This window comes from Pempheris klunzingeri, chromosome 7 (genome assembly GCF_042242105.1).
Source record: "Pempheris klunzingeri isolate RE-2024b chromosome 7, fPemKlu1.hap1, whole genome shotgun sequence".
NCBI lineage: Eukaryota > Metazoa > Chordata > Actinopteri > Acropomatiformes > Pempheridae > Pempheris > Pempheris klunzingeri.
The window spans coordinates 23,632,455-23,659,417 of NC_092018.1; the positions used below are offsets into that span (position 1 = coordinate 23,632,455).

Genomic DNA, 26,963 nt, shown 5'->3' on the forward strand with positions numbered 1-26,963 from the left:
AGAGGTTGAATAATTTTGAGACTACAGCAGTCATTAAAAGAGGCATATTGTGTTGAATATGGAGAAACCACCTGTAATATTAGTTGTGTTGAGCTATTTCAATTGTTCTTGTTGCAAGGTAAAAATATTAGAATTGCTTCTTCAGAAACTAAATAATTTAATCCTAGTTTTGATGATGCAGGAATTTATGGGCTGATATACAGTCTCTCAATCCAAGACATTATGCTGCTGTTGAACACCTACAGGGATGGAAAGAGAACTAGAATCTTTTACTCAAGTGTACTGTTACTGTTACTAAATGGCTATAATTTATTTTTTGTAGCAATATATCAAACGACAATGTGAAAACAATGTGACAGTGTCTTTGGTAGTGATGAACCTCCAGAGAATTATCGGCTGATCTTCAGCTTCCTCAGATCTATGGAGTTCTATAGTGAGTTTCAGTTGTTCCACTTTTTTTTCAACTATTATTTTGGTTCACTTCCATGATCCGAACGGCATCATTTCAGCCACAGCAGGCAGCTGTTTTCAGAGACTGAGAAATGTTATATAACACTACTATTAAATCAACGTCATGGTACCATGCTTTTGTCCAAACCAGCAACATTCCTTTTCTACACACAGACTGGCAGTGTGCAGGCTGTTCATACAACTGATCATCAGTTAGAAATATACCTTCCTCAGCGTAGCCTTTCTAGACTTAACCAGAAAAGAGGAGAATCCTCAAACAACTTAAACAACAACAACAAATAAAAAGGGACCTAAATTATAAAGCTACATAAATTAAATAACCTGCCACTTAAATATCACAAAGGCAAACAACACATTGATGTTTAAATAGTGTAAACTTCAGTGTCTGCAGCCATAAACACACATCCAAAGCAAAGCTTGCAGTTTTTGTGCACCACGTAGTGCACAGACAGACGTAGTGCAACGTATCAACGCTTTGTTGCAAAGAAGTAGTTATTTTTAGGGTGACAATTATATTCTAATGAAGCTATCAAATGGGTTAACTAGACCCATTTATACCAAAAACAACAAATAACATGCACAGGATCCAATATATTGAGATGTACAGTATGCAGATCCTGCTTGAATTTCCAGACTGTTTCACCAGTGCTACTTCTACTGACTACTCACACTCAATTGTCTTAGGTCCATCCTGACAGGCTTGTTCCCGCCCACGTCTGGCTCGGCCACCATATATGGTCATGACATCCGCACGGAGATGGAGCGTATTCGTCAGAATCTGGGCATGTGTCCACAGCACAACGTCCTGTTTGATAAGCTGAGTGTTGAGGAGCATCTGTGGTTCTATTCCAGACTCAAAGGCATGGCTGAAGAGGACATACGCAAGGAGATGGACAAGTAAGTGCAACTACTACTGCGTTCAAGGCATGACTTAAGTGATTCCCAAGTGTTGCAGCAGCCCAAGTAATGAAATAAGTACATCTAAATAAAGTAATAGAAGTAAATAATCAAGAGTAGAATTAAAAATAAGAACTATAAATGATGCACACACAGTACCCACGACTAGTTGTTCCAATAGTACAATACAGTATCATCTGAAGCAAAGTGATATAGTGTGATATGTAGCTGCAAAATCAGCAAAGTATGGCACTATCCAGATATTGTGTTCCCAATTAATGCACTCAAAACTGGGTAGTCATTAAACTCAACCCATCCTCCATGTTCACCTGCTTTCTCGATAAATGTAGTGTATTGTACTGTGTAAGTACTACAGAATGATGGCAGCACTCTCACGCTTCTCTTCTCTAACACAAGTGCTGTTGCGTGCTATTAAGGTACTGTGAATGAAGCTCTGCACTTCCTGCACAAATGTTTCCCACCGAAACTCTTCTAGTAGATTAATGGGCATAATCTGTCCCTCTCCGGGCAGGCTGTTACTGTGAAACATTCAAAAGAAATGTTCCGTTTTATTGATGATGACTAAAAAGTGAAAACACAGCAACGTAGATTGCTCATAATTTGGATTAATTAGAGAATATTAACAGCTTTCTGTTAAACAGAAAAAATGAGAGTGGTGAGTATGACACGATGTTGTGGCAACACACTATACTGAATTTATTGTATAAGCTGTTACAGTGTAGATAACCAGTTATACAGTGGTCACTACAGCTACTGTATAACTGTAGTTTGAATCAGCTCTATAGCAAATAACAAATTGCTTTGCTGTTTGTGTGCATCTGTGCCTGTGCCCAGGATGATTGTTGACCTGGAGTTATCCAACAAGCGTCATAGCTTGGTGCAGACTTTGTCTGGGGGGATGAAGAGGAAGCTGTCTGTGGCTATTGCCTTTGTTGGCGGCTCCAGGGCCGTCATCCTGGACGAACCCACAGCAGGTGTGGACCCCTACGCTCGCAGAGCCATCTGGGACCTCATCCTCAAGTACAAACAGGGTGAGTGGAGATCCTTAACATGATCCTCCAGCAAGTGTCCTCAAAAGTCCAGTGAAATTTTGAAGACAAGCTGTGGCCGTCAGACCAGACTTGCACACGCAAAGAAAAACTCACAAACTATGTGCAAGGCTGCAGGAAGGGCCATAGATACTTTGTACAATGGTAATTAGTCCACATTGAGCTGAGTCTTGAGTCTTTGCTTTAGGTACAAAAGTAGTGAAACGTGAGTGAAATGTCAGCTGCTAAATGTGTTTTTAAGAGTGTGTTATACTTCTGCCCCAGGCCGTACAATCCTGCTGTCCACCCACCATATGGACGAAGCAGACCTTCTGGGAGATCGCATCGCCATCATCTCACACGGCAAACTGAAGTGCTGTGGCTCGCCGCTCTTTCTGAAGAGCACCTATGGAGACGGATACAAACTGACACTGGTCAAAAAGCAGAGTGAAGGCAGAGGTGTGTGTGCACACGCACGTTTCTCTGTATGAGTTCTAACTGGCTCTTGTTTTCAGTTGGCCTGACCAGGTTGTAATCATCAACAGATGGACAGTAAAATTGATACTGAAACTGTAATTTGTGTTCAGGTTGTCAGATTGTCTTTGTCTTATAGTCACTTTTGTTTGAGGTTCTGATAGCATTTAGCCAAAGATGCACATATAGCAGTCACCTGGATGATCTTAGTTATAATGAACATGTGTTTTCTTTGATTTCCACGCCTGTAGATGTTTACCCTCACTAGTAATCACCGTTGGTATGTCACACTGATTGGGACGGAGTGTGTATTTCATGTTGACAAAAAATGCCTCTAAAAATGTAGAAATGACCTCGCCTCACCTTAAAAACCTCCCCTCTCCTCCCCTTTTCTCTCAAGCTGACAAATTCATGTCCGCTGTTTCCTTCTGTTGTCCTTTTTGACAGCCCAATGTTTTCTCTGTCTCACTCTTCTCTACTTCCCTTCAACCATCTTGTCCTCCCCCTGCTTCATCCATCCATCACATTGTGTGTTTTTCCTTTTATCCTTCAGGCCAGGGCAGCCAGCTGCAGCCTCCTCTGTCTCTGTCTCCATCCTCCTCTCTGTCGCCTTGCTCAGAGGCTCGCGTCACCCAGTTTATTCGGCAGTTTGTGGCGTCTTGCCTGCTGGTGTCCGACTCCAACACTGAGCTCTCCTACGTCCTGCCGTCCGAGGCAGTCAAGAAGGGCTGCTTCGAGAGGCTGTTCCAGGTACACAGACACGCAACAGCTTCTGATTCATGGTCTTCTGTAACTGGTTGAACAGTGACAAAAGTATAAACCTTCGACCACAGTTATTATAAATGTCATCTTGGGAGTGGCACCTTTTCAGAATCCTATAGAATGTGTTATATTGAAGATTTACCAAAACACGGTTACATTTCTTACAGCCTCATTGATTTATTTTCTCATGTAGCAAATGAGACAACCATTCACGTTCACACTCACACCTACGGGCAATTCAGAGTCACCAATTAACCTGCGTGTCTTTGGACTGCGGGAGGAAACCCATGCAAGGGTGGGGTGAACCTACAAACTCTGCTGAGAAGAGCAGGGAGCTTCTTCTTGTTGTGAGGCAGCACTGCTAACCACTGCACCACCCTGCTGCCCAGAATAAGAAATTGACAAATTCACTGGTACACTAATTTGGCGTCCTCTTCTGTCTGTGTATGGCTCCAGGCTTTAGAGCAGAGCTTGGACAGCTTGGCCTTGACCAGCTTCGGGGTGATGGACACCACCCTGGAGGAGGTCTTCCTCAAAGTGTCTGAGGAGGACCAGTCCCTGGAGAACAGTGACGCTGGTGAGACCATGTCCCTCCCCTGTGTCATCAGATAGCTCAAGACCTCCACAAAGTTTTTAGCTTTTATAGATTAGTCACTATTTTCGTAACAAAAATAGAGTCCTGCAAAATGTGCACTGTCTAAATATAAGTTCTGCCTTAAGACCATTTTTTTATTTATTCTTTGGCTCCAGGCTGAGATGATAATCTTCCCCTTCTCTCTTTGTCCCCGGGCAGATATGAAGGGCTCCCCAGGGGGAAACTCGGTGGGGAAATCCTCAGTGGGTTCAGGAGGCCTGGGGGCGCCACAGAGTGAAACTGGACCTTCAGTGGAAAGTGAGAAGCCAGAGGTGGAGCTGAGTAATCTGGTGACGTGCTCCAGGCTGAGCCAGAGCCAGTCCTCTCTGAAATCCTCCTCATCCATTGGCTCAGTGAGGGGGGATGAAGGGGGGCTCTACACAGACTTCTATGGAGATTACTGCCCACTCTTTGACAATGGCCAAGAGCCTGACTCTGCCAGCCTAAGGGGTGAGACAAGAAAGATGGCAGATGTGCTGTGTTTTTCTAGCATTACACTTGATGTCAACCCATTCCTTCCTTATTCCTGTCACACTCCTGGCTCTGTGATGTCATTGACAGTCATAGTGACATTTTCTAATTTTCAAAGTCCTTTCAAGAGGACCTCCACCAATCCACCACATAAATAGGTTAACAGGTGTTGGGGTACTACTTCAGATGTGGAAAAACATTTTTAGAAGTTTTTTAGAAGCCTTGGTACAGAACATTACACTATCTCCACTATGAGCATATCCTGGATGTTAAACCACTTAAACCTTAAACCACTGAATGTCATTCATCGCAGTACCATTGTGTTATTACTCACAATATGAACATTCTATGAAAAGGTTGGAGTTGATCACTGACATCTAGAGGGCATTAGCACACCTTCATTTGTAAGGCCTTGTTATCCAAATTATTATATATATATAATATATCTATTATATTAGATGTTTAACATGCTTAGTCAAGTTGAAAGTGAAGAACCATGAATAGTTTGACCAAAGTAAAAGCTTTACCTTTTTTGTTTTCTGTGTCTGTGTGATATCTGTTTATCTGGGACTGCTCTTGTCCTATTGCAGTGTTGTACAGTACTGTGTAGTATGAAGAAATGCTGTAAAGTAAGAATGCTGTCATAAATATAATATTTAATTCTTTATTTTTATTGATTGACAAAATTGAAAGTGAGCGAACAGAAGAAAAATCTAAATCAAATCAATATTTGGTGTGACCTCCCTTTGCCTTCAAAACAGCATCAATTCTAGATACACTTGCACAAAGTCGGGGATTTTGTAGGGTCATAGTCTATGATTAACCAGTTATACCAAACAGGTGCGAATGATCATCAGTTTCATGTGTAGGTTGAAACCCAGTCATGAACTGAAACAGAAACAGCTGTAGGAGGATTAAAACATGGTGAGGAACAGCCAAACTCTGCGATCAGGGTGAAGACAGTTTCATGTCACAGGTCATCATGTTCAGACTGAGCACAGCAACAAGACACAAGGTGGTTATCCTTCATCAGCAGGGTCTCCTCCAGGCAAACATTTCAAAGCAAATAGGGGTTTCAAGATGTGCTCAAAGAAACAGCCATAGACACAGTGGTCGGCCAGAGAAACTTAGTGCAGCAGATGACAGACATATTATGCTCAGTGGTCTTCATGGAAGAATTGTGGCCAAAAAGCCAAACCTCCGACGTGGAAACATGGTCAAGCGACTCAACTATGCATGAGAACAACTGGGAACAGTGGTGGTGGAGGTTCTTTACAAGTTTGGGGCTGCATTTCGTCAAATGGAGTTGGGGACTTGGTCAGGATTACTGGTGTCATTACAGGCAGATACTTATCCCCCCCCCCCCACAGAGCCCTGATCTCAATGTCATCGAGTCTGTCTGGGATCACATGAAGCAACAGAAGGATCTGAGGCAGCCGACATCCACAGAAGATCTGTGGTTAGTTCTCCAACATGTTTGGAACAACCTTCCTGCTGAGTTCCTTCATAAACTGTGTAAGTGTACTTAGAAGAATTAATGCTGATTTGAAGGGATGGTCTTCTGTTGACTCACTTTGCGTTTTGTAAATTGATAAAAATAATCCATCAACTTAATCCATCAGCGTTTCTTCTCACCTCCCCAAAACCTTTGCACAGCACTGTATATAATATGCACTACAGAATGTGTATTGTCAAGTCTGCAGAATCATCCAGGCAGACATCCATTGGAACTATAATTCATCTCATCATTAATCCATCTTGTCTTTTTCATCTGATTTCTCCTTCACCTCCAGGGGATGCGGAGACCCCCTTATCCCCAGAGGCAGAGGTCCTGGAGGGGCAGGGCAGCTTCAAGTTGGAGGGTTGGTGGTTAAAACTAAGTCAGTTTCATGGCCTCATAGTCAAGAGGTTCCATTGTGCCAAGAGGAACACAAAGGGCCTCTTCTCTCAGATCCTTCTGCCTGCCTTCTTCGTCTGTGTGGCCATGACTGTGGCTTTATCTGTACCTGAGATTGGTGAGATTTGACCGGCATGGTTTAGAGTGTGTGTGTTCAGTCATAAAGCAGCTGAATGCGCACCGTAGCATTGGTGAGGTGTTTAGTGCTGGTGATTAAGCTCATCAAGACAGATTACAGTTTTCTTGAGTTGGCATTATTCTGCCCTATTTGGGTCAATTGCATTCACTCAGCTGTAAATCAATACCTTTATAGATGGCTGGAATGAAAACAAGCAGGACTCCTGCTCATGAGGTCAAGGATTGAAAATCAGAGATGTAGAGCAACCACTGTATTCTACATAGACCTATTTTAAACTCCTACATTAGCTTACTGAGCTCTGATGGCACTGTGTTGCCAGTGGTGATATCAGAGGTTTTACTGAAGTAAAAGTGGTATACCACATTAGAAACACACGTTAATGCAAGCACAGTAAAATGCATTTAAATAATGTTAAATAATGATAAATGGCAGTCACAGTTAGTGTACACTGGGTTTATCAGAGCTTCAGCACTGGTTGATGAATGTACTGAGACTGCACCCTGCCAGTAAGTCTGAAATCAGCAGTGAGCTTAAAAAGACTCAAAGCTGAGAGGAACTGCAGAGTTGGTGCTCATTATATGTGGATCTGTCACTTTTGTCACCACCTTTCAAATTACAGAAAGGTCATTGTCATTTGATCCAGCGTTGATACAAAATGATTGATTCCTGCAGCATTTCAGTAATAATTGGGAGCAATAAAAAAACAAAAACATAAAGGATGCAATCAAATAGTCAAGCCTTTCCGATGTACATTGCTCTTGCTTAATGTTGAAATAACTTAATTTCTCCTGGTTGGTGCTCTTCGCAAATAAAAACATGCCAAGTGATCTTCATTGTCAATAAATGCTGATGCTTTGCACAGCTGTTAAGATCAATAGAAGATGCCCAAACTGGTGGAAGAACATTCTGTTTGTCTTGTTTTCCAGGAGATTTGCCCCCCCTGATCTTGTCCCCATCTCAGTATCACAATTACACCCAGCCTAGAGGCAACTTCATCCCCTATGCCAATGAAGACAGACCCCAATACAGGTAAGATGACATTTGTTTTACAGTTACATTCCTGTACAGTACAGTGTCTTTAGTCTTTAGTTCTGATGTATTCACAGTGGTTTTGCTCTCCAAACTACGGGGTCTTTGTTCAGCCTACAGATATAGATACATCTAAAAACAAATATGTATAAATATGAAGACTATGTTAACATGATTTTAATTCATGCTGTGGATGATGAAATCTGCCCCAAACTTCCAATATTTAGATGCAAATATTCACTGATACTCATAGCGCCACCTAGTGGCAACAAGAAATGTCACGGATCTTGATCCTTTGCCATGAACAAACAAACTGTTGGAACTCAAGGTCCTATCTTTATCACATGTTTGACAACTCAGGTCTGAAAACATCTACTGGCCATTTCTGAACAGATTTGGTAACAAAAAAAAAAAAAAAACTCAAATCTTTGCTGAACTGACAGCTTGTAGACGAACCAGCTAGACAACAGTCTGCATGGCCGGGGTGGAGATGCTGCCCGGAAGAAGAAACACACCTACTTTTGATATCTGATATCAATGCGTTCTTTGAAATGCACAAACATCGTAATTCCAACCTTTTCAAGAGGGTGGCTGAAGGAATGAAAGAGGGAGGCTTGGTTCTCATGGTTGAACAAAACTTCTATCTCACTTTGACATGAAGAAGCAAAATTGCACAAGTGGCTACAGCCGTTCCACCTCTTTCTCCATAATTTGACGTAATGAACAAGACTTTAATCAGTTTCATCGGCTGCGTGTAAACAGGAATATTAGAGATTATTCATTTTCATTAGTCAAATAATTATCATAGAAGGAATATTGTCTTTTTCGGAATAAGTTAAGTTAATATTTCCTTGCTGAGTGAGGGACAGGAAAAAGAGGGAAATTGGTACCCAAACCACTTGACTGGAATACATTTTGACAGAGATGGAGAACTATGGATTTTGTCCCCTTGCACTTGCACAGTAATCTCTTTCGAGAGGGATCTCTTTGGGGTCAGTACAGACAGGGAGAGGTAAGCAGTTAAGTAAAATCTGATTGTGGCATCTTTGGCTCCCCTCTCAGGAGTAAGCTGTCACCAGACTCCAGTCCCCAGAAGATCATCACCACCCTCCGTCTGCCCTCGGGTGTGGGTGCTACCTGCGTCCTCAAAACCCCCTTTAACAGCACTCTGGACCAGCTGGCCCAGACCCTCAACCCCAGCGCCAACAACTCCAAGACTCTGGCTGCCCGCTACTTTGACTCCATGTGTCTGGACTCCTTCACCCAGGGGGTCCCCCTCTCCAACTTCGTACCCCCACCTCCCTCACCGGCACCTTCAGACGACCCAGACCCTCGCTTCGAGGATGGACTCTGGAACTTCACGGTCGCTCCTCCAACAACAGTCCATGGTGAGTCCATATACATCAGTAAATGCTGAGGGTGCTGCTATTTGAAAATGAAAGTCATATGAGCTTGTATTGATCTGACATAGCAGGAAGGGCACAGGTGTGTTTGATAACATTAATAGTGGCTGCATCCCACTTAGAGAATGTCCTGCTATTTGTGAGTGCTAGCCCTCTGGAATAGCACTCTGAAACACTTAATGGAGCTGAGCCATTGTTAATGTTATTAATTCCACATGTCTGCTGCCAAAATATCTGCTGTAAAATAAGTCTGTTGCATTAAAAACACCTCTTCATGTTGCTCAGAGCCTGTGACGTCTCCTCCCACCCTCCCCCTGTCCATCCACGAGCCGGTGCGTTGTACCTGCTCCATGCAGGGTACAGGCTTCTCTTGTCCCAGTGGGGTGGGAGGGCGCCCCCCCCTCATGAAGGTGGTAACAGGTGACATCCTGGTGGACATCACGGGCCGGAACGTCTCTGAGTATCTGCTCTTCACCTCGGACAGGCTGCGCTTGCACAGGTAGGACTGTGTTAGCTTCAGATACACTGAGAACTACTTGAAAGAGAAACAATGACTTACAATAGATACTAGTTTGATAACGGTCTCAATATGACAGCTGAGGCTTGACAGCTAATCATTTCTCTTTGGGAGGATTGTTGTATTTTAGAATTCAAATGTGATTATCAAATAATGCTGTCGAACAATAATGAACTCTCCTCAAAGAGTCTCCAGTGATCATTTTCCAAAAAGCGATGAGTCTGATTTTCCACTACAGAACATACTACATACACACACACACACACTAAATGGCATCTCATTTTTTTTTCACTGCATCAATTTATATTTTCCTTCTCTTATCAACCACAACGTTTTTTTTTTGTTTGTTTTTTTTTATTCACCCTGCAAGTGTAGTAATCTAAAACAGTGGTTGTCAGTCACACCCAGCACCAGTCTGCACAATGTTGGCTACCGGGCCACAAAGATGTTATCTGACAAGAACCAATCTTCCATCCACGCCCCTAACCCCCTGCCACCTCCTTCCTGCCAGCAAAAACAAGCAAGGTGCTGGTGTCCCCTCGTATTCATTTTTTAAGCATTTATTGGCAGTGAAACCCTCACTGCCCCTCCCAACCATATGCTATCCCCAAGCATTTCCCTACTGTCAGCCTCGAAAAAATTAGACTGAATGAAAAGGAAAAAATCCTCCTATCCCCATCCTCTCGCTGATATTGATCATTGATTCTATTGTCAACATGTGCACATTTCTCATCAGCATGTTTGCAGTTTACATAGGATTTAGTACATTTCACTCCTCTTCTGTCCGTACATGTGTGCTACGTTTCACTCGCCCACACAAGGACACAGGACACGTTCTCCTTCTCTTTTTCTTCTTTCTATCAGCCACAAAAATGAAAGACTGATTTTTTTTTTTTTAACACAATTACAAATTAGTTGAACTCACACTGTTAAGTTCAATTGTTTTATTGCGCTTTGTAATATTCACACTATCAGAAAACATGTTGCTCACCATGCAGTCCTAGTGGCAGGTGCAGAGGATCAAAATCTCTTGCCCATGAAGTTATAAATAATCCTAAGATCATGTGGCATTGTGGGTAATGTAGGATCCAACATGTTGATATCTTGGACTAGTCATGACATCTTCCATTTTGTCACTTGCAAACCCACTTTACTGAGTAACCAATAAGAAATAACAATTCCATCCTGACTGCAACAAAAATGGACTATGAAGATATAGTATATTTATCTTTAATTGAATTTCAGTGCCCTGCACTCTAACTACATCATGTCTTGATTACATAGTGATACAGTAGACATGCAAAACTAAAACACTCAAGCAAAACATTGAAATGATTGAATTAACTTTTCCTTTTCGTGATACATTTTGTTCACTCACTCTGTTCCCGTTAGATATGGTGGTTTAACTGTGGGGAACATCCAGAAATCCATCCCAGCTTCCTTTGGGAGAAATATACCTCCAATGGTTCGCAAGATAGCAGTTCGCAGATCAGCGCAGGTAAGACTGCCACTCCTAACCGGACAAGAAGATCACAAATACTAGATAAACAACCGCTGATAACGCGGACGCTTGTGTCCAGGTTCTGTACAACAACAAAGGTTACCACAGCATGCCAACGTATCTGAACGTCCTCAACAACGCCATCCTGCGTGCCAACCTGCCATCATCCAAGGGAAACCCTGCTGCCTATGGTAATTACAGAAGATGAAGTTGGGCAGAGATTCTTTGAATTTGAATACGATGATGTGTCTTCCTTGTGGAATTCCAAATCCTTCACCGTTGCTGTGTGTGTGTGTGTGTGTGTGTGTGTGTGTGTGTTTTGCAGGTATCACACTCACAAACCATCCAATGAATCGAACCAGTGCCAGCCTCTCTTTGGACTACTTGTAAGTTGTTCAGCAGCACTGATATTTAGTGGCTTTAAGGATCGCTTGGAGGACTTCATTACACTGTGGGGATTAGCTTAGCAGTTTTTGGCCATCATTACAATTAGATCAAGTGATGATGTCTGAGATGTGGAAAAAAAGACAAATGTTTCAGGTGTTTAGACAATTTCCAGGTTCCTTAAGCTGTACTTATCCATAATGAGCTCCAGTAGTCGTAGTTTCACAAGGTAACATGAGCAGTTCTGTCTTCATGAATTCAGGATTATAAAGCCAGTTCATGGATGTATTATTTTTGGATGTTTATTAATGGTCAATTTACATCCCTTTACATCTCCTCTCCTCTGCTCTCCTCTCATGCAGGCTTCAGGGGACAGATGTGGTGATTGCCATCTTCATTATTGTAGCCATGTCCTTTGTGCCAGCCAGCTTTGTGGTTTTTCTGGTTGCAGAGAAATCCACTAAGGCCAAACACCTGCAGTTTGTCAGTGGCTGTGACCCTGTCATCTACTGGCTGGCAAACTACATATGGGACATGGTGAGCAGGATGCCATGTGTGTGTGACAGAGGGCTGTGTGTGTGACATGCTCAGTCTTTGTTAGTCGTATTGTAAATACCGCAGCGTTTGTCCAGGTCAGAACATGTTCTCTCCTCTCATCTCTCCTCAGCTGAACTACCTGGTACCTGCCACTTGCTGTGTTATTATTCTGTTTGTGTTCGACTTGCCAGCCTACACGTCCCCAACCAATTTCCCTGCCGTCCTCTCCCTCTTTCTTCTCTACGGGTGAGACGTCTTACCACACACACACACACACACACACACACACACACACACACACACATATACACGTTGCTACGTTTGACTCACCAGACATTATAGTGTGATGCTCTGATGCAGCCTTACTGAATGTACAGAGTAAGGTTAAGGTCTCATTATAGTGGGGTTTAGTGGTTTCGCGGCTTCTTTTGAAGGGTCATTTCAGTAAACTTACAAAAAGAGTAGAATTTAGTTGGTGGTGCTTACAGCAGTAATTCAACAGCAGTTTGTATTTGTGAGGAAACAGTAAGAGTATTCCACAAACGTCACTATGAACAGTGTTCAACTGTATATTTGATTTTGTTAACACTTTATTCTGTTTTCATGGAAAAGAAAACAGAATAGAATGCAACAACAATTATTGAAAGTTGAATTGACCATTTAATAAAAACATTAACTTTTTTAGAGAGAGGTTATATTTTACTTACTTTTAAATACTGAAGTAAAAGATGAAACATCCATGGGTGCAGCGGCTTTGATTCCTACACATTTATTCTGTTCTACATGTTTCTCAAGAAGAAAATAGAAAAAAGAAGCTCAACACTTCCCACTTCTTTGCCCTCATTCTCACGTTTGATGACGTACTGACTTCCTAGATGTGCGACCTAAACAAACAGCAGCAGCACTGGCTGTGGCTTCGAACACAGGGACCTTCACTAGTGTGAAATTCAAATGATTCCTTACATATTGCATCCTCATGTTTTTGGTGTAAACCTAAAAACATTAGTAGCATCCTCAGTGATTTTGCTCAGGATGAGTGCCTTTGCTTCCAGGTGGTCCATCACTCCCATCATGTACCCAGCATCCTTTTGGTTCGAGGTGCCCAGCACAGCCTACGTGTTCCTCATCGTCATCAACCTCTTCATAGGCATCACTGCCACTGTTGCCACCTTCCTCCTCCAGCTCTTTGAACATGACAAGGTCAGTTTGACTTGTTCTTACAACATCAGATAATGTTGCTTGCTTGTTATTTTCAACATTTAACCCCTGGTGTCAGATGTCAAAAATCCGTTCACGCCTACATGTTTAAGAGATAATTATTTGAGGTAGGAAAAAATAAATTCTAGTCATAGATATAGAGTGTTGTGCAATAAACCTGTTCTGTTCTGTCAGTACAGAAGCCGCATCAGATGTGGCTTTTGGATTTTTCTGTATTTATGCCTTCACTATTTTCTTCCCATGTAGGATCTAAAAAAAGTCAACAGTTACCTGAAGTCCTGTTTCCTGATCTTCCCCAACTACAATCTGGGCCATGGCCTGATGGAGATGGCATACAACGAGTACATCAATGAATACTACGCTAAAATAGGTACACTGTCTCACACAGAATGCGTGAAGATACGGTCCCACATGTTGACAAAGTGAACAGAATCTTCTTTAAATAGAGCAGTTCTTGAACACAGATCGATCCCCACTGTTGTTTTCACAAGAGAAGATGCATGTGTTGCACACAAGCACGCAATGAGTTGAATAGTTGTGTGAATTTTATCTTTGTTATCCTAATATTAATGTCATTACCGTCCTAAAATTTGAATTAGAGACACAGTATCACCTGTACTATTTTATTAGTAGGGTGTTCTTCTACCCAGTATTTTTCTCTCAGCACTTCCCTGAAGGTGTAAAACTAAAAAAAAAATGGCACACCAGAAGATATGAGTTGTTGTGAATGTGTGTTTTCAGGCCAGTTTGATAAGATGAAGTCACCGTTTGAGTGGGACATTGTGACTCGAGGACTCGTCGCCATGACAATTGAAGGCTTTGTTGGCTTTCTCATCACCATCCTCTGCCAGTACAACTTCCTCAGGAAACCACCGTGAGTGATGTGTTTTCTGTCTGTTTGCGAGGTGGCAGGCATTACCGTCACCCCTGAGATCATCAACAGTTATGTATAATAGAGAAAGCTATAGATACAGATACCAGCTGGTCCTCCCGCAGCAGCAACAGAACAGAAAATTGACCATGATATTATGCAGCCATAGACTCGGAGTAATAACATGGATACGATACAGCCTCTAGTAAGCTTTATTTTCATCTTTTCATCACCTTCTCCCTTTGCAATACACTCCAATGCCATTCTGACTGGTTGCACAACTTTTAATCAGACTCATTTTAGACTCTTTTCTTTTTTGAAATGTAGTTTATGCTTTTTTTAAATAATTCAGTTCCAGCTTATTTTGTATATTTTGTGAGCACCCAAACGTATTAAATATGAGTATAAATGCCAGTGGGAAACAATTAAGCACAGAAGATGAGGCAGTCTTGATGACATTTTAGGAAATGTAGGATATCACTATCTGAGGTAGAGGTACAGTGGATGTGCTGAGGGTAAAAAGGAACGGCGAAACCATGAGTAAGATACATGTTTATGTGTGTGTGTGTGTGTGTGTGTGTGTCCAGGAGGGTGCCAGTCAGCTGCCAGCCTATAGACGATGATGATGTGGATGTGGCCTGTGAGAGACAAAGAGCGCTGCGAGGAGACGCCGACAACGACATGCTGAAAATCGAGAACCTGACAAAGGTTTTAACTGTCATCTCATCAGCATTTGGACGTTTTGATTTGTAGTTAAAGGTTCTCTGTGTGAGATTTTCAGAACAGATTCTCAGAACATTCATATAGCAGCAAACAACTATTTGAAATGCGAAGATACAACCTGAACAGAGAATGAAGTCACACTCACTGTGTGTTCTGTAATCAGAGCTTTTCTGTCCTTTGTCCTGGTTGTTGAGACCTCCATGCATGCATGTTAGCGCATGTGACTGAGCCGGTGAGCGAACTTGGCTCAGTGAAACCAAGTAGAAAAAACAGCCAGCATCGCTGCCCAGTGACAGATTCAGCAGAGCTACTGAGCGAACACAGCAGCGCAAAAGCTACGAGAGTTTGTCAGTCAGCTGTTGTGTACAAAATGTATGACAGAACCGGCTGAAGAGCTGGAGCAGGTGGGTGAGAGAGGGACCTTCTCAGGAGCTGACACTGCACTGGTATAGTCCCTTAATGTAGGTGTGCATGTGTACTTCACGTCTTCCTCAGGTGTATAAATCCAGGAAGATGGGTCGTATCCTGGCAGTGGACCGGCTGTGTCTGGGTGTCAGGCCTGGTGAGTGTTTTGGACTGCTGGGCGTGAACGGAGCCGGGAAGACCACCACCTTCAAGATGCTGACGGGTGACGAGTGCACCACCGGAGGAGAGGCCTTCATTAATGGAAACAGGTCAGTGGCAGAAAAACATGTTAATGTGCATGGGTGTGGGCAGAAAAACAAAAACAGACACATCAAGGCTGAGTCATCAACCAGGGAACAGTCAGGAAAAGCATATGGTCAAATATACACTACTCACAAAAAGTTAGGGATATTCGACTTTCAGGTGACATTTATGGAAAATAGTGGAGTAGAGTAATAATGGAAAAAGTTAATGCTACAGTGATATTATATCATGAAAGTAGGGCATTTAAGTAGAAGCATGCAATGGTAATTTTATTCATCTTAAACAATTTATTGAAAGAAAATCTAACAACAGTGGTAGGTATACCACAACAAAACATTTTCAGTGTCTCAATAAATTGGGATGTGGCCAAAGGACGTCCACTCCTCTCCTTTCTGGGACTCTTCCAGTCTCTGTATCACTGTTACAACCTCCTGATGACACTCTGTGACCCTCTAAGCTCAGTGAACACCTCCGTCTGAGGACTTCCTGTTTGAAGCCTCGCAATGCCGAGGTGCTGCTGATCAGTTGTTAGGTGTCGTCTTGGTCTCATGATGTCAGAATGTGAACAGCACGATGAGGAGGACTGTTTAAATACCAATTCTAACTGAAGCAGGAAATGTTTTGGTGGATTCATGGATCAAACCTGTTGTGAATGTTGCTGTTAAGCTTCTTGTTAGAGAACAGCAACTTGTGCAAAAAGTACTGAAACACTGAACAGTTGGACAGGTCACATTAAGTTCACCTGGAAAGGTTAGAATGCATTTTAGGTTCATCCTGAAATTTCACCTGAAAGCCGAATATCCCTAACTTTTTGTGAGTAGTGTATGTGGACTCCCCTCTGTTTAGGGGTTTTAAGCTCACTCGTATATAATCCAGCATACAGTCATGACTTGTCCACTGATGAAGAATAGAATGGTTAGTACTAAGGAGCTCAGTGGCTCTTAGCGTGTCATCGTCTCAGCTGGATTCACAGTCACCTGTAAGTGCTGTTACAGCTGACAGGGTTCAGAAAGTCTACAACTCACGTTCCTCAGACTGAGAGACGGACAGCAGAGTCCTGACGTGCTGAAGTGACTTCAGCCTCCGTTCAGGCTCCACCTCAGTTCAGTTTGTTTTATGTCTCTGTGTCTCTCTGGATCAGTGCATCTCCATGGATTACCGACGTGCAACAGTGGGTTATTACACGCAATTACAATTCCATTTGATTTGAAATTGTACACAGATAGTTATATAGCATTCACCATACACTGTGTATATTTTTGGGATTGTGTAGTTCCTGCTTTGTAATACAACTGCTGTACAATTTTTCCTTGAGATAAATACATAATATCAAGGAAGCAAACATACTCCTTTGCATGTTAATGTGTATGTGTGTCTGTGTGCAGTATCCTGAAGGACCTGTTACGTGTGCAGCAGAGTATCGGCTACTGTCCACAGTTTGACGCTCTGTTTGACGACCTGACAGCCAGGGAACATTTGGAGCTTTATACTCGCCTCCGTGGCATTCCATGGAAGGACCAGGAGAGGGTTGGTTCCTCTCACACACTCAAAATTTGTCTTTCCATACTTGTGAGGATCCCAGTTGGCTTATCGCATCCCATAGGCCGTAATTCTAAGGAGGACTGAGCTAAAAGTCCTTAGTATGTAGAAATGTCCTCATTGCAGTGGTTTAAAGTTATTAATGGTCCCCTCAAAGATAGCAATAAAAGGCTGAACACACACACAGTCAGTCCAGCCCCACTAGCTGAATCGCTGTAATTCAAATCTCAAATCTGGTGCCAGTTTGTCCGGTGGTGGGAAATCTTAACACAACTTGTTCACCCCCCGTGCCCTCATCTCCATCACAGACTGACATGACCTTTCTCTCCCCTGTAGGTGGTGCAGTGGGCATTAGAAAAGCTGGAGTTGTCTAAGTATGCTGATAAACCTGCCGGCACTTACAGTGGAGGAAACAAACGGAAGCTTTCCACTGCCATCGCTCTGATCGGATACCCCTCACTTATCTTCCTGGTAAGAAGTTTGAATGGATGTCTCACATGCTGCACAAGCACACTCTGAGTTGGCATTAGTAGAAAACACTCAATTCAAAGTCAAAAAAAGTAGAATTTTCAAAATTGTTCCCATCAGAGGATGAACACAAGAAGACTGGAATGACTCTGGTCTACAGTATCTCCCCAGCTGCACTGCGTAGTGTAGTTACACATGTCAGTACTCCATCCACAACTAAACTATTAGCATATGGATCACTGGGGCTACTGTGAATCACTGAAGAATCAGACTGGTTTATTACAACCTGGGTCTTTGACATTTAACCAAAAGCACAAAAATCAATGAAAGGCCCAGCTGTATAGAAGTCCACATGGCTGATTGAGCGGAAGTCCAGAAGGAGGTTGTTCCAGAGCGCAGGAGCCACATCAGCAAACAGTTCATTGTTTTGATTGATGCAAGCTGTGCTCAGAAGACCACAGAGACATGGCTGACGAGTACGGGGTGAACAACCTCTCTGGATGTGTGGAGGAGCCGCTCTGCAGCACTGTGGACCTGCGTCAGTTTGTAAACTGATGATTTACTTTAGCCTGTAAACAGTGAGTCGCATTCATCCAGTCAGTATTTTGGGATCATTCATAATATCATAGAAATGACTTGTAATGTTTTGTTATTTTAAACCTACTTACTTACTCACTATTTAACTTTACTCAGCATCTGGTCTGAGTCTTGTCATCAACATCATTTGTCAATTTGTCCATATGCATGGATACTACTCACTGTTATGGGCTTGTCCTGGTTTTAATCACGTGTGGCATTTGTTAATATTCCTGTACAATTTGCACATTATGCATGTTTCTGTGCAGGAGTGTCTTCTATCCCTCTACATCCCAGTCAGTCCGTCTTTTCTGTACTGAGCTGCAGGTATTCTCACTATGAGGCTTTCACTTCGACTGTCCTGACCTCTTTTTCATATCCAGTATTTCTTTTTCTTCAAATTTTGACCATTTATTTCTACATCACAGTGCACACTTTAGGCCTGCGTTAAGATTAGTGAAACTATGTTTTACAGCTGAATAGCTATGCATTAAAAGATAGAACATGCTTTCTTGCTTGTTTTTGTATAGTGTATACTCTGCTTGCAACGCTCACTGTCATATAATTACGTACCTTTTATTTTTATGTTACATTTGGCAGACACTATTGTCCAAAGTGATTAACAAAAGTGCCTTTGAACCATGGCGGAGCAAGAGCTAGATATTATCTAAAACTGGGAGTGTGTCCTGTTAAACAAAGAACTAAAAGCCCGCTCAGTGCTACAGCACAGAGGTATATTAAGATGTAACAAGATGTAACACTTCCAAGTTATCGGTATCACGTTGCACTAAAGTTTTGCTTTGGGTCTGTTTGAAATTGTACTAATGGCACGATTCCCAACTGTGCTATATCTCAAACCAAGTACAGACATCGGTTTCAAGTGGGTGGCAAGACAACAGTATTAAGCCTCAGCCCGGCACAACCGACTAACGGCACACAAGTAGTTACTGCCATGCCAAAGAAATAGACTAATAATAGTCAAGCTTCAGGTCAACTAAGAATGGAATTCAGACTTCATCTTGCAATTCACACACCCCCCTCTCTGCTTATTGAGCAATTGATCAGGCAATTCACAAAATACCACTGATTAAAGCACACGGGGAGTCACAACACAGCCAGTAGAAACCTGCTCCAAAAGAAGTGGTTGAGATAAAGGTGCAGTCGTAAGATTCTGAACTTCCAGAACTTCATCTAATATTAACTGAAACGCAGCTGTTTTTAGATTTTGTCTGGTTCTGCAGATCACATGATTTTTACAGCTGTCATTCCAGGAACAAACACCTGTCAGTCAAACTAACCCTGTACTGGTTCTGATCTCAAACTTAGAACATACTTAAGTTCATTTTAGGTTCAGGGTGTATTCACTTACTGACTGCTACATGACTGAATGGAGCTGATGACACACATGGACACAGTGGACTAGTCTGATCATATTATAATGTTAGTATTATATACATTATGATAATATTACATTATAATATTATTAGAATGTATGCTTAGAATATAAGTTACCTTATTAGACAGCAGTGCGAGCACATGAAGTAGAGAGGGTCTGAAATGAATTAGGCCTACAAAAAAATCTTCCTGGTAGTCTGATGTGTTAAGGAACATGATGAACAATTAGATTAATTACATTCATTTTAGGTTTTGTAGCTGTGGACGTGGGATGTGTAGCTACATGGTGAAACAGCAACAAGGGCTACGATCAGAGTAAACTGTAAATTTCTAGCAACCGATAACCTTCTGAACTGTAGTTTGTGGGGTTTTCCAGGATGAGCCCACCACTGGGATGGACCCAAAGGCCAGAAGATTCCTGTGGAATTTAATCCTTGACATAATCAAGACTGGACGCTCTGTAGTGCTGACATCCCACAGGTGAGACACCCCCATCCTCACATACAGTGGTATTCTGCTGGAATACTTTACACTGGCTTGCTTTGTACTCTTTTTCACCAGTATATGGTTTCATTGTCCTCTGCAGCATGGAGGAGTGTGAGGCGTTGTGCACCAGACTGGGAATTATGGTGAACGGCCGGTTTAAATGCCTAGGCAGCATCCAGCACCTCAAGAACAGGTCAGGAAGATAAACACCCACCTTATAGATGTGATCTCATTTGTATTGATTGAAACTCTGAAATTTTGGTGTTAACAGCTTACACAGCACTTTATTTTTTTTTTTAATGTTCTTTTTTTTTTTTCATTTTTGTCATCTTAAAAAAAACATTAATGCCCCTAAAATTGTTCACCATTCTTCAAACTGTACATCATTCATGATTAAGTTTTACCGGTTCTTAGTAAAGTAGTACATTGAAGTGAATGACAATGAATAACCTGATTGTAAGTCAGTGTTTAGTAATCATTGGATTTTAAATTCAGCCCATTCAAGCTCGGGAGGCCTTGGCGTCCTGTCTGTGCACTCTGTTCACACCGTTGTGCTTTGAAAGTTATTTAACGCATATATGTCAAACAGTTTGAACATGACATAACTGGAAATGAGAATGGATATACCATATATACCTAAGTATCCCGTGACAACTATTTGTTCTGTAATGTCAGTGCTTCTATGCTCATGTCCCAGGTTTGGGGATGGCTACATGATCACAGTGAGGACCAAGAGCAGCTCCAATGTGAAGGAGGTGGTTCGATTCTTCAACCGGAACTTCCCTGAGGCTGTGCCGAAGGTAGACTTCCAATCCTCAAAGTATTTAAATACCGCCCCAAGCGTATAAACAACCCCCAATATTTAAATTCTGCTGGTGGGAATTATTTAAATCCAGCTTCCTAATGCAGTCAGCCACATGTGTTAAAGTCCTCCCCCAGGCGTTTAAATACAGCCAATCAAATATGTTGAAATCCCTCCACCTCTTTTTGAGTTGTTTCAGACGTTAAGCTGTCTGTTGTCATACTTGCAGGAGCGTCACCACACCAAAGTCCAGTACCAGCTGAAGTCTGAGCGGATCTCACTGGCTCAGGTCTTCAGTAAGATGGAGCAGGTGGTGGAGGTGCTGGGCATCGAGGACTACTCCGTCAGTCAGACCACTCTGGACAACGTGAGTCAGCATGTGACACTAGGTCTCAGCTACGAGCAGGATCGTGCATCAACAGAGAAAACAGGAATAAATGCATCATGTGTGTCTTTTCTCTGCCCAGGTGTTTGTCAACTTTGCTAAGAAGCAGAGTGACAACCTGGAGCAGCAGGAGGTGGCCCCCCCGGGTGGTGGACAGTCCCCCCTGCAGCGCATTCTAAACCTGCTGAAGTCTCGGCCGGCCAACACGGAGCTCAGCGCTCTGATCAGCGAGGCGCCGGAGGAGCTGGAGAGTGACGATGATGAAGGACTCATCAGCTTTGAAGAGGAAAGGGTGAGTGGATCACACCTGGTTTCACATGAGCTACAGAAGAAGTACACAGATACAGCTGCACTGTGATGGTGCAGTATCCCTTTGATATATAAACCAAAATGGAAAAACAGCAAAAAATAAAAAATAGTATTGGAAAGGATTGTTTGAGAGCAACAGACACTTCATCCAGGACTTATCGAACTGTTGGTTGCCATCATGTGCGCTTGATTCTTGATTTATAACTGTTTGCTGCTGCAGTGTCACTGTTTATCCCAGAAGATGCATCTTATCACAACATAACAACGTGTGTGTGTCTGTGTGTCTGTGTGTCTGTGTGTCTGTGTGTCTGTGTGTGTCTGTGTGTCTGTGTGTGTCTGTGTGTGTGTGTCTGTGTCTGTGTCTGTGTCTGTGTCTGTGTCTGTGTGTCTGTGTCTGTGTCTGTGTCTGTGTCTGTGTCTGTGTCTGTGTCTGTGTGTCTGTGTGTCTGTGTGTCTGTGTGTCTGTGTGTCTGTGTGTCTGTGTCTGTGTGTCTGTGTCTGTGTGTGTGTGTGTGTTCGGCAGGTGCAGCTCTCCTTCAACACAGACACTCTCTGTTGAAATGAGCCAGGGCGGGGGAGAGGAGAGTGACAGGGGGGAGAAACCCCAAACCCGTCTGTTTGAGCTCTGAGGCCTGAAGGGCGAACGGAGCTGCTGATTTAATCCTGAAGAGGACCAAAACTCTCTGCACCATGGAACATAGGACCAGTAGTTCAGTATTTAAGCCTCAAATTCTTCATCCCAGAAGGGACTGAGGCGGTTTAGGTCAGATCACACAGACAGAGTTGAAGACGTGCAGAGCCCAGCCTGCAGGTGGACACACAGCAGCAGCAGCAGGAGTGCTTGCATTTGGATTGAAAACTTTGTCCTGGAATGTTTCCATATTTATTTTTTTTTTGAGAATGTGTCTGACTAGACGGCTGATGGATACTGTAGGTTAGCTGCCTTTGTTAGTGAATGAACATATCGCTGATATGTTAAAAACCAAGTGTTTGACTTTGATTCGGTTGTACGCGCTCCCTGCCAAAGGGCCTGATGTACCCAGAGTGGGCCTTTGTTACTGTACCAAACTAGACCTGCCTTGAGAGCATGCTGTCATGAAGTTGATTCCTAGTGGTAATGTAATACAGTCTATTTTTCTGTGGCAAGAAGAATGATTTATTTTGGATATTGAAGCAGCTATGGACTGACAAGTGTGATTTATTTTGCAATAACAGAGGATTTAGTGAAATGCACCTTAGGAAGTGCCCGATATAGAAATGTGTGTGAGCTGTTGGCCTTTTCTTTGAACTTGATGTCAGAGACACAGAGAAAATGTACATCCATGGCATGGTTATTGTCCTGATGGTGCCTCCCTTCAATCAACTTGTTTTGACACTGTACATTTGGTCTCTTTCTACTGAATGCTCTCTTTTGTGCTTTTAACATATCATTATGTTGTGGACTCTGCCAAGAAGATCCTCTATAAACCGGACACAGTGTATAATAATAATAATAATAATAATAACGATGATTATATATATATTTATATATATATATATTCAGCGAAGGTAATTTAGCATTCGACAGTCTGAAACTGAAGTGAACTCTGCTCATATTCCCTGACAATAACTGCACTACCATCACTGTGATACTAAAGGGAACTCTCAGATCAGAATAATCTATTGTTTAACCTGGGTATAGTACATGTTTTATGATTTGCAGATGATCTTGTAATTTTTAATGGAGTTTAAAGAACTCAAATGTGCAAAATATCCACATTTACAAAAACATGGATGTTTCTCTGTACGTTGGCATGTGGTTTGAACTGGTCTATCTCATGAGTTTTGTGATAATTGAGTTGTAAGCTGTCCTGTCAGAATACTTACTGTTTCACTACTTCTTTCACAGCTAATTGCAGTCATACTTTTGGTGATTATTATGGCTCTGGTGGGCTGTTTTCCTACTTGAAGGGGTTATCATTAAACAAGAAAAACTGACTGTTGTCATTTCTTCTTCTCTGAGAATGTAAAGATGGAGGAACGTTGGTTGAAATATTTGAATTAACTAATCATAAAAATACTGCAGAAACATAATACAACCTAATATACAAACATATTTAGGACCATTAATGCTCATCGTTGTGAAGTGAAATGAGTTCTCTGAGTTTAATTTGGATCTTTCTGTGATTATAACAAAAGCAAAGCTTGCAACATCTTGTTAAAACAACAGAAAGAAGAACCAGGGATCAGTCTAATAACAGAAACAAATATATACTGTAATATGGAGTCAAACAATGAAGTAAGAGGTACTTGTGTCATCTGCAACCACTGGAGTTAGATGCAAACAATATTATTTAGCTTTGCTCTATATTTAATATGGATCTGGATGGCCTTTTGGGAATGTAAAGTAATATCAGATTCTCATTTGACACTAGCATCGAAGTGTGATTGAACATTTGTCTCTGGATTCGATGTCGTGCTGGATGGTCGTGCCTTTATTTTGCTGTTCCACTCACAAATGTGTGCTTATTGATACTTCACTTGGATGTTTGTCTCAATTTAAATGGCAGATTCGATTTTTTCCAAGGCTGTCTGAAAACAATACGTCCGACTGTTTGCTCTAATTCCCTCTCTTCTTAAAGGGACAGTACAACCCATAGCCAAAACTACACATTTTCCTCAGTTATCCAAGATAATCCACAGACCTAGTGAGCAGTTCCATGTACGAATTCTTTTTTTACCAAATTACATTCACCAACCATCTCAGCAGTATTCATGAGCTGGATACCAGACGGCCGCCCAGACTTTCTTCCAATTTCTCCCAGCGGTCAGTCATGGTATTGCAATCAAAAGCATTTTTCTGTGGATCACCACTGTAAAAGAGAAGTTTGTAAAACTGTTGACAGGACATTTGTATTTGTATTGGTATTGTATATCCTTTAAGCTGTGGGGGTTTCATCTTTGTAAAACTTTTTCAAAGCCCAGAAAAGTCATTTCCTCTCTGAATGATGTCACCACTGCGGTACGAGCCATTCAGTGCGACCAGGCCTGAGCATGATGGGATGAACACCACTGCCCATATTCAGTGGGCCGCATTCTCCACTGGGAACATAACCTGGAAGCCAGAGCATTTTTTGGTGTAAAACAGGGATTTTACTGAACAGAACATCAGTGCTTCTCTTCTACAGCTGACTCAATCAGTGAGTTTGTTTATGTCATTGTGTTACTTCGATGCTTTTAATGGTTAGTTTGGATCCAAAGAAATATTTATATAGCACACAACAACACAAACATACTAACCGAATGAGGCAGCAGCAGAGCAGCAGCTTCCTGTGTTCTGTGTGGTAAAATCCCTGTTTTAGTGAATGTAGTCTGGTGTGTGTGCAGAGAGCGATATAATGGCTGTTTGTGGAGTAATGACAAATAACCATTTTGGTTGATTGTTAAGGGTCTGTTGTGAACTCAACAATTAATTCATGCTCTTCACACGCCAAAATGATGAAGTCTGCTGTCTCCAGCACTGTGGTCATTGAACTGTGGCTTTAAAAAGTCAATAATGAATAGACTCAACAGTCAATCCTGAGTTCCTGTTGATTTATGAGTTGAAATCAAACACGGGCTCCTGTGGAACGATAGCTCTTTGTTGAGTCTGATAAAGAAGAAGCTGTTTACACTTTGGGAACAACTGAGAACAGTGGGAAAAACTGAGGACTCTTACTATTTGCTAAATCTGCCAGATTAATGGCGGCGCTGCATTTTAAAGAAGATGAATTTGCCGAACTATTTCAGGTGTTTCATCATCTCCATTTCAGTGTCCTGGTATTTCTTATGAAGCTGAGACATGAGCTCTAGATCACGGTGAGGTGCCGTGTGATGAGACTACAAAAATCAGCATGCACAGGCTGATTTATAGATTTAAGCTCCTGTTTTTTTCTCATGGGATGTGTCTTACCATATGTAATATGAGGCAGTTAAACAATGTCCTTTAGTCACCAACAAACCTATAGTTGCACATTAGTTTTAAGGAAGGCATTTGAGTGGTTTGAGGTCCTGTGAATGGATTTGCTTGCACGCTGTTTGAGTGACTGCTTATCACACCTGCGGTCCTGCTCTACAGCTTGTCGTGGGACTGCGTGTAATAGAAATTGAGTCATTGTGCAGTTTCTCCTTTGAGTACATCAAAGTATTGTTTTTTCCTTTCAGCCGGCAAGGATCAAACAGAGTGACTCATAAGCCCTGTGTTTGTTCGGGGTTTTCCCTCCTCCGTCGTCTGTTTAGGTTCGCCCGTGACAAATTGTGGAATTAACAGAAAAAACAATGACCATTGGAATTTGAACAAAGCACAGTGTAAGGCAGCAGCATGGCAAAAAGGGGAGAAAATAGCTCTAACTGCTGGATGCAAAAACAGGAGGTACCATTCTTTCTTTGCATGCAGCTCCTTTGTTTAATATTTCACTCAGAGAGCAATCCATGCCAACATGCTCTTGTTTTGTGGGTAAATTTATATTCATTATTGCTACGGGACAAGAGAGGTATGTCTCTTTAGTCGATATATAATGTAAATGTAATTCCAGTATGTGCTTTGGATGGATTACCCGTGCAGTAAGTTGAAGAATACATTTTGACCACTAGATGGGGTAATGATCCAAAGAAACACGTGAGTTTGATGACCATGTACTGTACATTGTATCTCCATTGATAACATGAGCCAACTTTGCAGCAGTGATTCGTGCAGTTCGCAGTTAAAAGCTGTTAATATCGGCTGCTGTGTGTGCGTCCATGTGGGCTACATACTGTATGTGTGTGTGACCAAGCAATGCTAACATACACAAACTGGTGACGGAGACTGCTCCATCAAAAGTCAAGATTTACAATGCAGCATGGGGCTGTGCCTTCAGGGATTTGTCGGTCAATCAATCAATCAATCTTGATTTATATAGCGCCAATTCATAACTGCTTTATCTCAAGACACCATATAGAGCAGGTCTAGACCAAGGCTCAGCTGGGGGACTCCCATGATACACTGGGCTCCTCTCTCCTCCTCTTCCTCTCCATCCTGATGCTTCATGTCTCTTTAATGTCTTTTACAAAACTTGGTATCTTCCCCGGAGCCTTTCTGTGCTTTTCTCATCTCTCTGGTTCCTGTGGATCCTGGTCCTGGTTCTCCTTCTGTGGTTCTCTGGTTCCTGTGGATCCTGGTCCTGGTTCTCCTTCTGTGGTTCTCAGGTTCCTGTGGATCCTGTGGGTCCTGGTTCTCCTGCTGTGGTTCTCTGGATTCATGAATCACTGCTGCAGATTGTCAGCCGCTGACATTTTTTACTTATATTAGTCGTGCTATAATTTATTCATATATTAACTATTGTCATGTTGTTCAGTGT

General features: G+C 42.2%; 1 protein-coding gene across 1 annotated transcript in view; it reads left to right on the forward strand.

Annotated features, from left to right (window-relative positions):
* abca2 (ATP-binding cassette, sub-family A (ABC1), member 2) overlaps window positions 1-23,564 on the forward strand; it is a 92,674-nt gene extending 69,110 nt beyond the window's left edge. The window contains exons 22-49 of the mRNA XM_070833050.1: window positions 1,156-1,368; window positions 2,224-2,420; window positions 2,703-2,876; window positions 3,445-3,641; window positions 4,110-4,230; window positions 4,447-4,737; window positions 6,552-6,773; window positions 7,721-7,823; window positions 8,886-9,211; window positions 9,512-9,725; window positions 11,136-11,241; window positions 11,324-11,435; window positions 11,570-11,630; window positions 11,991-12,165; window positions 12,296-12,411; window positions 13,218-13,365; window positions 13,630-13,753; window positions 14,125-14,257; window positions 14,842-14,962; window positions 15,473-15,651; window positions 17,032-17,173; window positions 17,522-17,656; window positions 20,001-20,104; window positions 20,211-20,303; window positions 20,808-20,910; window positions 21,142-21,279; window positions 21,380-21,589; window positions 22,130-23,564. Of these exons, the coding sequence (XP_070689151.1) occupies window positions 1,156-1,368; window positions 2,224-2,420; window positions 2,703-2,876; window positions 3,445-3,641; window positions 4,110-4,230; window positions 4,447-4,737; window positions 6,552-6,773; window positions 7,721-7,823; window positions 8,886-9,211; window positions 9,512-9,725; window positions 11,136-11,241; window positions 11,324-11,435; window positions 11,570-11,630; window positions 11,991-12,165; window positions 12,296-12,411; window positions 13,218-13,365; window positions 13,630-13,753; window positions 14,125-14,257; window positions 14,842-14,962; window positions 15,473-15,651; window positions 17,032-17,173; window positions 17,522-17,656; window positions 20,001-20,104; window positions 20,211-20,303; window positions 20,808-20,910; window positions 21,142-21,279; window positions 21,380-21,589; window positions 22,130-22,165 (4,294 nt within the window). The 3' untranslated portion in view covers window positions 22,166-23,564. The remainder of the gene's footprint in view (window positions 1-1,155; window positions 1,369-2,223; window positions 2,421-2,702; window positions 2,877-3,444; window positions 3,642-4,109; window positions 4,231-4,446; window positions 4,738-6,551; window positions 6,774-7,720; window positions 7,824-8,885; window positions 9,212-9,511; window positions 9,726-11,135; window positions 11,242-11,323; window positions 11,436-11,569; window positions 11,631-11,990; window positions 12,166-12,295; window positions 12,412-13,217; window positions 13,366-13,629; window positions 13,754-14,124; window positions 14,258-14,841; window positions 14,963-15,472; window positions 15,652-17,031; window positions 17,174-17,521; window positions 17,657-20,000; window positions 20,105-20,210; window positions 20,304-20,807; window positions 20,911-21,141; window positions 21,280-21,379; window positions 21,590-22,129) is intronic.
* The last annotated feature ends 3,399 nt before the right edge of the window (window positions 23,565-26,963 follow it).